Here is a 14000-nt window from a genome sequence, read left to right on the forward strand (position 1 = left end):
CAATATCCTGTACCAAAACCTTTTTTAAAGAACATATTCTATCTGCTAAGAAACATACCTTCAGTTATATTATTACATCTTGATTACATTTATATGTATCATTCCTGGTATTTCATGGAGTTTCTCTTGTGTCCTCCCTGTGTAGTTCTATCCAAATTACATAATCACTCAGATGATGAGTAAAATTTCTGTTTTGGACTACAGATGTTGCTCATGCAAAGGCAAATGGGGTCCCCACCTCTTATAGTCTTTCAGTTCTGATTGGCAGAAATATACTTGTGTTAAAAGGAGAATATGTTCTATATTCCTACTGTGCAGGAACATGGACTGAAAACTGGAAGAATAATTCTGAGAACCTAGGTACTCCAACCAATCAATGGGGATAGCTGCTTAGTTAAAGACTATGGCCCTCTCCAGACAGGCCTAAAGTGTGCCCCAATCACGTGTCTGGTGGACCTGTGGCGTCACAAATGTGCCACAAGAAGAATCAGCTTTTTAAGGGTTCTTTTTGCTGCGCGAGGGAGCTGCGCGGTTTGTCTGCTGTGGCTCCCTCGCGCAACAAAACAAGGTGCGGATAGACTGTCCTTTTTGGGCGATCTGTATCCCGCCAAAGTCACATCTGATACTTGGTATATGTTTGGTGAGATTTTTGTCAAATACACATTAACATTAGTTCCACACAAGGATGCAAGATAAAACCTTCAGAATGGTAGCTCTTTGTTTATGAACCTTGTCCTTGCTTAGAGTGGAGTCAGGAAATATTTATGAAACTTGGAGTGCTTAGACACTGTTGCCTTATAGTTAGTATGGAGCTATACAGGATATGAACTTTGGAGAACACTAAAATGAAGGTAATTGTTCAGTGTTAGGGGAATCTTTGTATTGCTATATGTGCACGTGGGATAACTTTTATGACAACTGCAGTGTGTTTATTCAAAGTAACAACTCAGTGTTTATGCTTGCCAGTATAAATGTGCTTTTTTGTTTTATGCTTTGATAGATGTCGATATATGTGTGTTAATTTCATCAGTCCCAAACTTCCTTGTAATATTTAGTTCATGCTAACTTTTGCAAATCCGGTATGTATGTGATGGGATTACTGAATATCTGCCCTTTTTTCACCAGTAAACTCTTGATAATCTCTTCTCCTTCCCAGATATGTGGGAGTTACTGTGCTTAATTTAAAATTGCACTCATTAGCTTTGGAATTACACTTTTTGATATAATTTCAGTAAAAGCATCAGCAATTACCTTTTCTGTTCTAATCTTATATAAATGTAAAGGGGTAGAGGAGAATGGGGTGTCCAGGTAGAATCCTACAAATGCACTAAATCGCTATTTGTGGTGCCCATCTATCCTGTGCCACTGATACAAGTTGAGGATAGATCAAATAATTTTTAAAAATCAGTTTACATTTTAAGTTATAAAGATTATTCGCCCAAATCTGGAAATCTTGTGAAGTTCCATTTATTTAAATGGGGCTTTGGAAGCTCTTGGATTGTGTCAATGGTCTCTTAAAGCATTTAAAAAAAAAAAAAAGATACTGAAAGCTACGAATTGGACCCAGAGTCCAATTAGATCTGTTCACAGGAGGGAATCCTGTGATGGAGAGGACATTTTCTTCTGGGGTGGAGGCAATAGTTGTTGATTACCTTTTATACCCCTCAGTGCCCCTACCACCAGCTTCCATGCCTTTTTAGAGGGTTTCTGTCTTGATGCTTGGCAAGTTAATTTCAAGAAAAAAGAATGCAGTAGCACAGTGATACCATCGACAACTGACCAGTTGTAGGCTCATGCTCTACGCATAGCATCCCAAAAGTTGGGAAGGGGCTGGGGAAGGAGAAATTGGTGTAAATTGCCTCATTCTGCTCACACAATGTCTTGATGCAACCTTGTATAGCCATTTCCCTGGAATGTTTATCTTCCAGGTTTGGGCAACATCACTAGAACGTTCAGCCAGTGGAATGAATGCCATTCAGAGTGCAGCTATAGAACTGATATAAATCAGTTTATACTAATAGATGTATTTTAAGTATATTTCTCTCTCTGTATGGCACACATCTAATTTTAAAAGCTGGCACTAGTGTTAGCATGAAAGGTTGCCACAAGTCTGGAAATTTTGCCTATTTAATATTTATCATTTTAAACTTTGCTAAAACCAACATGGTTTCAGAAACTGAACTATATCCAGATCTCATCTATATTGTGGAAGAGATTCAGATTCAGATTTCAGTTTACCCCTGCCAGCTTTAATTATATGTGGTACTTGCTACTAAATGGAAATATATAGTGACTGCATCCTGTAGTACATGTTTTATTTGGACAGAAGTGGAAGGGAACTAATCTTTCATGGGGCTTCCTTTTTTTTATAAAAAGAGAAGCCAGTACAAGTGTGTGACATGCAATTTTTGTGTCCTTCTGACTCATCTCCACTATTTAATACCAAGACAAATTCAAATTTTAGTTAATCATCAGTCTGTGAGGTGAGTCCATTCAAGCGTATAGGTCCCATTCTTACAGATATATAGACATATGCTTCAGTGTACATATGTATGTCAGTTGTTGCACATTTTTATTTTATTATCCATTTTGTGTTCATAATGAGTTTCTATTAAATATATTAATTACAAGGGGATGCAGTGGTGTTTGCTGAAAGAAGAGGAAGTCCTTCCCCGTATCAGAGCTATGGAAGGACGTAGAGGGCGGCCACCCAATCTGGATAGACAGCGTGCTAAAGAGGAATCAAAAATGAGGCGTCGCAAAGGCCGACCTCCAAATGTTGGTAGCACTGAGTTCCTTGACCACACAGATGCTAAGCTGCTGAGAAAGTTGCAAGCCCAAGGTAAAATCTTCATTGTTGTTTTTTCAAATGTGTGGCAAAGCACATCTGGGGGGGGGGGGGGGGACCAAATGCACAATTGATATTCCAGGTTCTGAATGGAAGTATTTGGCATCTCTCCCTGCTAATAAGTTTTGAGCCATTATATAAATTTCAGAGCCCTGCAGTCCTGCATCTTGTGATTTATGATTGACTCTATCAGAGTTCACAAATAGGAGTGGGTTGCCATGATCAAAGGGGAATGCTTTCACCATTAGCTTGGCCGAGGGTGGATATGTGAGCTTCCAGATGTCGTTCTACTATATCTGCTTTAGCCAACATAATCTATATGGAAAGCTGATGTGAGTTACAATCCAACAAGAACTAGAGCTCCACATTTTCCCATTACTGCCTTAGCCTGGTGTCAAAGGTAACTACAGTTGGACCTTGGTATCTGTGGGGTATCCATTCCAGAACCCACCGTAGATATCAAAAAATGTGGGACCTCAAGTCCAGTTGTCTCTAATGGTATGCACCGCCATTGGGTACAATGGGGCTTGCCATCCATGGATGCTTCAATCCACATATGTCAAGCCCACAGATAATAAGACTCCACTGTACTGGACACTAAAACCAAGACAATAGAATTTTAAACACAGCACATAGAGTGGACCCTTGCCATTCCGGACCCCTCTGCGTATGCTCGGGCTTGAGTGCAGTGGGACATGCGCGCCATGGCACGTGCACCATTAATTCATTCCATTGACAAACGGCTTCAGCTGAAAGCTGCATATGGAGCGGGTGCACTGTACTACACCTTTAAATCAGGATATGCAACAAAAAGTTGGAAAGAAGAGACCCAGTGTGACAGTGTTGAATTGGCAGATTCAAGTCCCCACTGACCCATGAAACTCACTTGGTGACCTTGTACCAATCACTTTCTGTCAGCCTGACCTACCTCACAGGGTTATTATGCGAATACAGTTATGGCTCTTCCAGCCCTGTTCCTTACTTGGAAAAGAGCTGGAGTAAAGGGAGCAACCCTCTTGCTGTAGCAAGTGCTGTGGGACAAACCTAAACTTTTGCCTTAGCTGCTATCACCCCATATAGCTTAATATCTCACAATAGCTGTCAGAAAATTTGGTGACACTGCAGCATATGATTAACCAGTAAAATTTTAGGAATTCTATATGTTATTGTCTCATATGTGCTTCTAAATATATCCCACTTCATAGGTAAAGGAAGTATATATGTATGTGTCTGTGTCTTTGTGCATGTTTCAAGTAACAAATGCTCTGTTTGCCTTTTAATCTAGATATGTATGCATTTATATATTACACAAAATTATTGGTGTTAAGTGCTATCAAATAATGGTCTCATTGCCCACTATTATTAGTTCAGAAATCTTGATCCCTTCCCCTCACCCCTGCAGTATATATGCTCTCTTATTCTTTTAGTAAGAAAGTCCCCATTTTAAGCCTTTACACACTGAAAAAATGAATCAGTACATATATGTGCAACATCTCCCTGTGATTATATTTATATTTTTAAACACATCAGTTATACAAGACCTGAAGGGTTCCTCCCTTTCTTTTCCTCTGTCATATTGCATTGAGTAATAAAGAACTTCATTGTATCTTTGCTCACATAACATGCACATATTTGGATAGGAGTTAATGTATGTAATCGGTTTCTCTAATTATAAAATATTTTACTTCATGATCTAAGAGGAGTTTCTGTTTATGTCAGTGGTTTTCAATGCATGCCTCTAATTTTTTAATATCAAGGAACTTTATCATATGAGGCTAAAAAGCGAAATTTCAACAGGATAAAAGAATCATTGGAGAGTACAGTATTTATCACACGATGTTGTGTTCATCGTGCTACTGCCTTGCATTCCACTTATTACTGTACTGCACCTTTTCATTGATGGGCAATGTCAATATGTAGGCTCTCTGTCTTCCTGTTGTTCCATTACTGCCTTCGTGGGATAGTTCCCTTCTGCTGCAGTTCTGCTTCTCAGACAGTCATGTGGTGTGAGTGGGTGTGATTCTGCTCCTGTCCTGTCTCCCCCTTGCAGTGATTGTGGCCACCAACAGCTTCCCAAAGCCATCTACTGTGTGCACATTCACACAGCAGCCAGCTGTGGGATGTGGTTGACAGCCACAGTTCCTTGTGTGGGGTTGCTGTGTGAATGTTCATACAACAGTCCTGTGCTTCAGGAGCCAGGAGGAGGAGTGACCGCGGCTACCAACTGCCTCCTGAGGCTGACTGCTATGTGCACATTCATACAGCTGTCAACTTTGTGAGATAATTAGTAGCCACAATCGCTCGTGCCCGGAAGGTGGCATTTGGCAGTGTGGGGAACAAATCGCACAACCATGGGGTGCTAAAGCACTATCGTGGGGAAAAGTGTCATAAGAAATTATGCCAAACCAGTTTGCTTCCATTCTTTAACTAGTTCAATTGTAGTGGGATAGCAAGCTGGTGTGTTAAAGTCCATTCAGAAGTTCTCAAATTTCCCTCTTCCATGTTTTTGGACTTCAGCTCCCAGAATTCCTGACTTTTGGCCAAGTTGACTAAAGCTTCTGAGAGTTGAAGTGCAAAACACTTGGACGACTAAAGTTTAGGCATCAATGGTATAACATTAAACAAGAGAAGGAAAATGAAAGATTGTTTACAGCATATCTGAGTTGTCTATTACACAGCATGTTGCTCTACTGTAAAACAAATTTTCAGGTATATAGTATAAGGACTAACCACAGTGATGCTAAGTGGATGAGAAACTTACATGAGCTGATATACTGTAATATAATTACAGGTTCATAACCTAGAGTTATGGATCCATAACTGCTCTGTTTTCATATATACTGCATATTCATAATCTTGGATTATTGCCACAATCATAAATGCCCCCAGATCCCAACTTAACCTCCAGAGATCTGCTCCAAGTCATGGAAGTGTCTTCAGCAGAATGACATTTCCAGCACCCTCCTGCCAGCAACTGAGGCTGCGAAGCTGGATCCCTATTGCAACTCCTCATCACAACACAAAATCGCTGGTGAGAGGGGTGCTGAAAACATCATCCTGCTGTACCCCACTTGCCATCAGAAGAGACATCCATTGCTCAGACTCGCTGCTGGCTGTTAATGTAGGTTTGGGGGTTGGACCAGGAGACAACACTTAGTTATGCATTCATAATCTAAATTGGTGATGTAGGATATTGGTCATAATCTACAAATAAATATGTATATAGCTAAAGGTAAATACCTGTATGAGAGCCAGCATAGTGTAATTATATGAATGTTGGACTACAACGTGAGATCAGGGTTCTATTTCCTGCTTGGCTGTGGAAACCCACTGGGTGACCTTGGGTGAGTCACACACTCTCAGCCCCAGGAAACCCCCTGATAGGTTTACCTCTGAGTCACCATAAGTCAGAAACCACAACAACAAAAATACTTGCATAGGTGAAAGCCCATCCTATATAATGTGTAAATCTGTTCTGAGGAACAGTCATGAAAACATGCTTGGCCTAGCACAAAACCCCACTTTTGACAGTGATCATGAAAAAGTTTAATATCATACTAACCCATTAGTAAAAATCACCTTTTTAGCAGTGGAGGAAGCATCCAGCAGAATTTCTGGCAACCAGGATAACTGCAGTAATAATTCCTTCCCAGTTATCACATTTACGTTTACTGCTGACTTGTGATTACCCCAAGGGAAGGAGATTTTTTTGTATGGGTTCCAAAGGATGAGTTTACTGTCTTGGGCCCTGCCTTTTGATGTCATCTGTCAGTAGGATTGTTCTCATCTGTATTTTTACTGTTTGTATATTTACATATGTGTCTCAGAATGAGATTAACACTGAAGAGCTGAGTTCAAGCTCCTAACACTTGTGGGGGAGGATAATTACCCAGCCTTTGGCACACACATGCTTCAGAGTACATGCCAACCTTCTGGATATTCTAATTTCAATGGCTTCTGATTCCATAAATTGGCACATATGTATAGCTCCGTAGAGGATGCATCTGTGGCATAAATAATCTGCCAGTAATTCTAGCCTTGTTTTGTCTAAATTAACTTGAGTTGGGCACTAGATTCTACTGAGATGTTATACATGTTATGTGTGTAGATGTTGTTTCACAACTTGATAATTATTGCTGTTTTTAAAAAATAACAGCTATTTTCATGGGTACAGCAAAATAAGCCTTCAGTGTGTTTGGGGAGAGATGCAAAACCCTGTCATGGCCACTTCTTTGAGAGCTGGCATGAAGGTAAGGGACATCTTGGTTAGCTGTGCAGAAATGCATGGTTGTTGACAAAAGCTGAATCTGCACTGCAGAAATAATCCAGTTTGACGTCACTTTAACTACCATGGCTCAATGCTAGGGAATTCTGGAAATTGTAGTTTATTGTGGCACCAGAGCTCTGCATCCTCCCATAGATATAGGCCTAAGCTGCTCACTAATAAGTAAGTATGCACTTGTTTGGTGGCATAAATAATCTGCCAGTAATTCTAGCCTTGTTTTGTCTAAATTAACTTGAGTTGGGCACTAGATTAACTTGAGGTGACCCCTGCCTCCACGTCAGCTTTCTTTTCTTTTGGGTTAAGTGATGGAATTCTGCTTGCTGCATGACCAATTTGTGGTAGCAACCATTGGTTTCTACTAGCAGTAGCTTTAAAAGCCACTGCTGTATGGGAAGTTTCTCAGTTCAGTAGTATAGCACATATATCAAGTCCCAATTTCAGTTCCTTGCTTGTCTGTGTAAAAGAACCGAAATAGAAATTCAACCAGGATAGAGGCAGAGTTCACAGATTTTGAGGAGCTGCTGTCAATGGTACAGATGATACTAGGTTAGAACGACCATTGTTTTGACTTGGTGAGGCAGCTTCATTATGATGTTTATAACTCACTGAAATGATATTGTCATATTACTGGCCATGAGTCGTTGTTATTTGCTGTTTTGTACTATGGTGTGGAGATTTTAGGGAACAGAATGGAAGGTGTGATTATATAAATTTCTAGAGGCACTTTTCAATAATGCTGAGAAATATTTTAGGGGGAGATCATTTGGAATGTGAATTCCTTGTGTGCCAAGCTAAACTACTCCACCCTCAAGGTTCAGTAAGAGTATGCCATAATGACTTTCCAGCATCTGAATATAATAATGATCCAGCATCACTATTATTTTATTACTCCTTTCTTTACAAGCAACGTTGAGAGGGATAAAGAAACTGTATAAGACGTATCAATGATTTCACACTGATTTTTTTTTCTTCATTTTCTACTGTGGTTTTAACAAAAGAAATAGTATCTTTATGAAATCATGTTGAGGCACTAGAGTTATTTGGCTGAAAATTCTAAACACCCTCTTTTAAATCCTAGGATTCCATAGGATACTGACATGGCAGTTAAAGTAGAATCATAGTGCTAAAACTACAGAGTGTGAAAGGGCTTTAAGTAACGAAATCCCTCAAGTCAAACACTTTTAGTTTCCATCTTCACCTACGGAGATGGTGTCCTTATGTTAATATACAGCACTTAATAGTATCCCCCGTTTATGTTATAGAAATTGCCAGGCAAGCAGCACAGATCAAACTTTTGAGAAAACTTCAGAAGCAAGAACAGGCCCGAGCTGCCAAAGAAGCAAAAAAACAGCAAGGTAAGTATGAAACATGTTCTAGGAACCTTATATTGCCTTTGCAATTGAGTTTTATTTTAATCTAAAGATAATTGGCTTCCATAATCATGCACTTAATTACTGCTGATATTTTTTATTTGTCTTATTCATAGCTATTATGGCTGCAGAAGAAAAAAGAAAGCAAAAAGAGCAGATAAAAATAATGAAACAACAGGTAATGTATGTCTTTCAATTCCAGCTGTAAACATGATCTAATATTCTGATGGGTTTTATACATTTAGCAGGTTTTGAAGCACAAAACTTGTTATGTTATTTTGTCCATCTTGATAAACTATAAAGACCTATGACTTCCTATGAAATTGCTGCTGGTACAACTTTTTGGATATGAACATAAACAACATCTGCTGTGGCCTACAATGTTAGAGGAAGAGGACAATGCATGAATGCCCGTGCTATTTGTGACAAGTAGAACAACTTCCAGGAATACCCTTGAAATAATATTATTGAAGTTTATGAATGTAACTTATTCCCTTAATCAGCGACTGTGCTTCAGGTTGACATGTAGATGTCATTCAGTCTCACTCCCACAACTGTATAAATATGCCTTATAACCTGAGGCTTTAATATATCACTCTATACTGTATCTGAAGAACTAGATGTATATCCACTAAAGCTCATGCTAAAATAACAACTGGTTAGTCTTAGAGTTGCTGCTACATTCCTCCTCCACTTCCTCTTTTTTATATAGATGTTTAGAATCTCCGTCAGTTGTGGCCCTGTACATTCTTTTAAAGAGGTGAGAAATGATTGGGGATCTGCAGGAGGTCAACAAATTTGGCTCCCCCTCCTTCCACTAGAAGCCTATTCAACTTTGCAGAGCCTTTCCTTCATAGACGGTACACTCTGAACACAGTCTATAAATATGCATGAAGAAAGACCTGAAATACAAGTTTTTTAAAAACAAGTTCAAAACAAGTTTTTCAGACATACCTATAGTAATGCCTGGTTGTTCTGAGTTTTTAAAATATATAAGAAAACTGAGCTTTAGATTTAACATTTGGCCACTAGAGACAAAAACTTATCACTCCTCCTCCCCCACTTCCCACAAAAGAGTATTATATTTACCTGTGTCAGCAAATGCTAGGTGTAAGTAGCACTCTCAGTGAGATATTTGATATTTTGTGGTTAATTACATATCTAGTTATGTGTGTATTTATGCAGTTTATCAGGTGCTTAATAGCAAGGGTTCTCAATAATGCACAGAGTAGGAGCATATTAAAAATTACACTTGCCGTGTGAATTCATGGATAGCCACATAGGTCTATATAGATGGTAATAAAAACTGTACAGTTCTGATAAATATCACTGTCAGCCCTGCAGTGGAAAAAATCTTATTTAACCCATAGGACAACCAAATATGTTGTCTGGGCTGCATGTGCTCCACAACTAGTGCTGTATTTAACCTTTCAATTTTTTTCTCAGTGAGTTTGATTATAGCCTTGGGGAAGACTTGATTCCTCTGTCCCCTCAGTGCAAGTGTGCCCCAGAACCATGTGGAGCAAAAGAACTTTCCATTGCATTCTTCAAGTTAAAAATGGGTGGCACTGTCTGTTCATGGCACATGAAATCACTGTCGCTGGTCTACCAAGTGAAAACTGATAGAATGATGGAAAGGCGAAGATGCAAGTGGTTGTTCATGACACAACCGGATGAGTCTGTCAAGATGACCTGCTGTGCAACTAGGAGGGCTGCAGAGGACATGATTTGTTATTACTGTTCCTGAAAATAAATGAAACCTTTTCTTATTATAGGAAAAAATTAAGAGAATTCAGCAAATCAGAATGGAAAAAGAACTTCGGGCACAGCAGATTTTAGAGGTATTACTAGTTATTAAAAGTAACTTCTAATGGGAAATGCAGGGAAAGGGGAATTGCAAGAATTCACTGGAATCTTGTATCATAGTATTGTACTTTCTTATATGTAAATCTTCTGATTGAGTTCTGACTGAACTATGGCTCCAGACTTGAATATTCTTATATTTGAGACATACAGTATATAGAACTATTTGACAATGTACACACATCTAGGGATTCCAGTGTGGAAGCCACAAGGAGTCCTTGTAGTGGTTTGACTGTTAACCTTTGATGAATTCTAGCAGCTTAATGTTGAAAGTGTTTGCAGAACTCTGCAAGGCATTTAACAAAAAATAACTGTGTTTTAGATTAAGAGTTTCTCAGAATGGAACTCTGCTCACAGGTCTCTTGCACTAGATGGGGCAGGAACATTTTCCACCTCTTCCTCTTTGCCTCCTATTCCGAATGGTTGGGTGACCTTCCAGAGCAACAGGGAGTGGGGTGTTTCATAATATGTGGAAATGGGAGTTGGCAAACCTTAGTTTTCCTCTTCCAGCAGTAAATTCTGCTAAATTTAAGTCACTTTGGCAAATGAAAGGAACCTTTCCATTCATAGAAAGACAGCTCTGGCACTGTACATGTTGAAAAGCTGTATCACAAAGACAGAATAGAAAAACAGCAACATTTGGTTGAATTATCAGAACAAGCAATAAGCATTAGGAAAACATCTTTGCAGCTGACATTTGAACAGCATGATCTTAATCTTAAAGAATGTGCATGTTTACACTTCTAAAAGATCTGTGAGTCTCCGTATTGTAAACATTTGGTTTGTATAATGTATCCGTGCCATTTATAGTGAAGTTGGAGGAAATTTAAATTTAAGATTTCTGTTTCAGATCTCCATTTCTGATCTATCTAGCAACAGATTTCTTTTTAGTCACAGGAGTCATACCTGTCCTTTTATAAAAAAAATAAGCAGGGACAAATACTCTGATCAAATGCCAGTAAGTGATCTCTACATTGGCTTTCATTAAAATATTAAAATTGTTCCCATAGATTAAGTTTATCCAGTTACTAAGAGGAATGAATAATCATTAGACACCCAAGGTTGTTTAACCTCTCGTTTTTTTAAAAAAAATCTATATGTATTTGAAGTTCAGTCTGACAATACTGTTTTAAAATTACATTTTGATCCATGGTGTGTTTGTTAATTATAAATATCCACCCTCTCCTCCTCCAAAAAAAAAAAAAAATCTCCTCTGAGTTTTTCCATAACACAGAAAATACTGAGGAAGAAATCTGTTATGATGTACACATGATGTGTGGTATCGTTTTTCACCTTGTAAGGCATGAAGCTCTGTTTCTAGTCTGAGATTACTTTCAAGTTGTAGTGGTACTGTTGCATGACCTTGGGACCTGTTTTGCATGCACAGGCTAAAAAGAAAAAGAAAGAAGAAGCAGCAAATGCCAAATTATTGGAGGCCGAGAAACGAATAAAGGTTAGTTTAGATGAGCATTAGAGTTTTTCTCTTCCCAACATTTAAAAAAAAAAAAGCTAATCAAATCTATAACTGATAATGTGAAAGAAATATTTAAACATCATTTTATTCAGTGTGTTTGCTGTATAGTTGTATATGTGTGTGTGTTTGTATGTTTTTGTGTCTGTGCAAGAAAAGTTATTGCTATGTTTTTCAACTTATCAGGTATTTAGTTTGTGTATAGGTATTAATTAGACATAAAACTGTTTAAAGATGCACATACTGGTTGTGTGTCTTTTCCTGGAAAGAGCACTGTTGATTCAGATGAGCATAAACACCAAGGTCATGGTCCAAAGGGCTGAGCTCTGTGTTCTCAGTCTACAGTGAGCATCTTCATGTTCCTCATTTCCCATTCTTTGGTCTCATTTTGCTTATTGCACACACACCAAACACTCTTTTTAAGGTTAGTGAACATTTTAGTGCAACATCCAGGAGGTTGCCAGAGGGCTGGGAGGAAAGAATCAACAGAGGTTGGGAGGAAAGAATTCTGTATGCAGACAGAAGCATACTTCAGAACATACAAGTGGCTATTTAGATCCTGGTCCAAATCATTATACTGGATTCAGACCCTCCTGTCGCTGTCATTGAGAGAGTATTCCACTCATGAAGGAAGACCCCTTGTGTGCACAGAAGACTTTTTTTCAACAGCGCAAGTGCTTTGGGGAACAGGACAGTAAGAAATCAATCTGATTTTGCGTGATATTATATTACCTACAGCTCAACACCTTTATGTAAAATTTAGAAAGTAGGTATTCTCACCCTTGAACTTGACTTGGCCTGACATTGGCCTAAATTCATTTGCTGTTCCCAGTCAAAATAGACTAGTCAGTGGTGCTTGCACAAGTATTCACTGAGCTGATTCTTAATGCTTTATTGGGTCTACTCTGGGACTAAGAATTGAATTTTGGCCCTTTATTCCATTCATGCTGTTTTAAAGGTGTCCAGCATGCTATTCATGTAAAAAAAAAAAGAAGAAGTAAAGGATAGAGATAAGAATATGAAAAAGGATAAGAAAAACTTAGTTTTTACATCCCTTGCATGATGGAAAAATAGCCTTCTGTTAATGATAACATTGATTAGATACATCAATTTCTCTTTTCATATTTTTAAGGAGAAGGAAATGAGAAGACAGCAAGCAGTTCTTCTGAAACATCAGGTTTGTACTTGGAATTTAATGGGAAATGCATATGTTGTTTTTAAAGCATATACCTAAAGTATTTGGTGGGCAAATGTCCACATGTTCTTTTCTTTAAAAATAAAATAAAATAAAATCTTTTTTTTAAAAAAACTCTGCTTAAATATCTGGGTAAATTGCATTGCTTTTATATTGGGATCTTTGGGGGATTGATAAAGTGGTTTTTGACTCTGTGATTTCTGTTTCATAATGATGTGCCAACTCTTTCTGCCAGGAGTTGGAGAGGCATAGACTAGATATGGTATGGGTATGTTTATTTTTGTACATCTAACACCGCATTGTGATTTGGTTGTGATATGGTTGTCATAGCAATGCATAAAATGTAGCACTGGCTGCTGTCATATTACATACTGCTGCATGGCTTTCCAGCACAGTGCATTGCATACATCTGCTTGTCTTGTCTGTAAAAAAAAACAAAAACAATCTGACTTACCTCAAACATGTTATAAATTGACCCCTATGAGCCATACGCAAAGTTGTTGCCTTGACATCAGGAATTACTGTTGCTATAATATCAAGTTGGCTTACTGAACCTAATTGGGGATAAATTCACCTTGCCCCCAAATTGCATTACTTGACCTGTAATAGGTTACACATTATTTTCACTTGGCAGCCTGTGCAGTTGCTTCTGGGAATCCTATTTGTTTCATTTAATATAAAATATCTTAAAATGATTTTGCTGCCATTTTAATATTACATAATTGGAAGTTCAAATTCAGCTGAAGAGTCTTCTCCCCCCTTTTGGTATAAAAATAAACCCACATTATTTTGGTCCAAAAACGAATACTTTTTTTGCATTTTCTTAAGTTCAGGATGCACTCACTATGATTAATCTAAATCTCTGGCACAGCTCCTGTGGCTTGCCTTAGACTAGAGGAACATCAAATTCGATCCGCCTTTTGTGTTCTAGTTCACTGGTAACTAGCTTTTCTGAAACTAGTTTTAAG

General features: G+C 38.3%; 1 protein-coding gene across 22 annotated transcripts in view; it reads left to right on the forward strand.

The window, feature by feature from the left end:
• The window catches only part of BAZ2B (bromodomain adjacent to zinc finger domain 2B), a 296772-nt gene that overhangs the window by 234257 nt on the left and 48515 nt on the right, over positions 1 to 14000 (forward strand). For 10 of the 22 annotated variants that reach the window (XM_042447148.1, XM_042447149.1, XM_042447126.1 and 7 more), the window contains 7 exons: positions 2632 to 2842; positions 8396 to 8488; positions 8620 to 8681; positions 10279 to 10344; positions 11754 to 11819; positions 12970 to 13014; positions 13268 to 13300. In XM_042447148.1, the coding sequence (XP_042303082.1) occupies positions 2632 to 2842; positions 8396 to 8488; positions 8620 to 8681; positions 10279 to 10344; positions 11754 to 11819; positions 12970 to 13014; positions 13268 to 13300 (576 nt within the window). The remainder of the gene's footprint in view (positions 1 to 2631; positions 2843 to 8395; positions 8489 to 8619; positions 8682 to 10278; positions 10345 to 11753; positions 11820 to 12969; positions 13015 to 13267; positions 13301 to 14000) is intronic. The other 12 variants (XM_042447130.1, XM_042447131.1, XM_042447140.1 and 9 more) reach the window with 5 other exon arrangements.

This window comes from Sceloporus undulatus, chromosome 1 (genome assembly GCF_019175285.1).
Source record: "Sceloporus undulatus isolate JIND9_A2432 ecotype Alabama chromosome 1, SceUnd_v1.1, whole genome shotgun sequence".
Classification (NCBI taxonomy): domain Eukaryota; kingdom Metazoa; phylum Chordata; class Lepidosauria; order Squamata; family Phrynosomatidae; genus Sceloporus; species Sceloporus undulatus.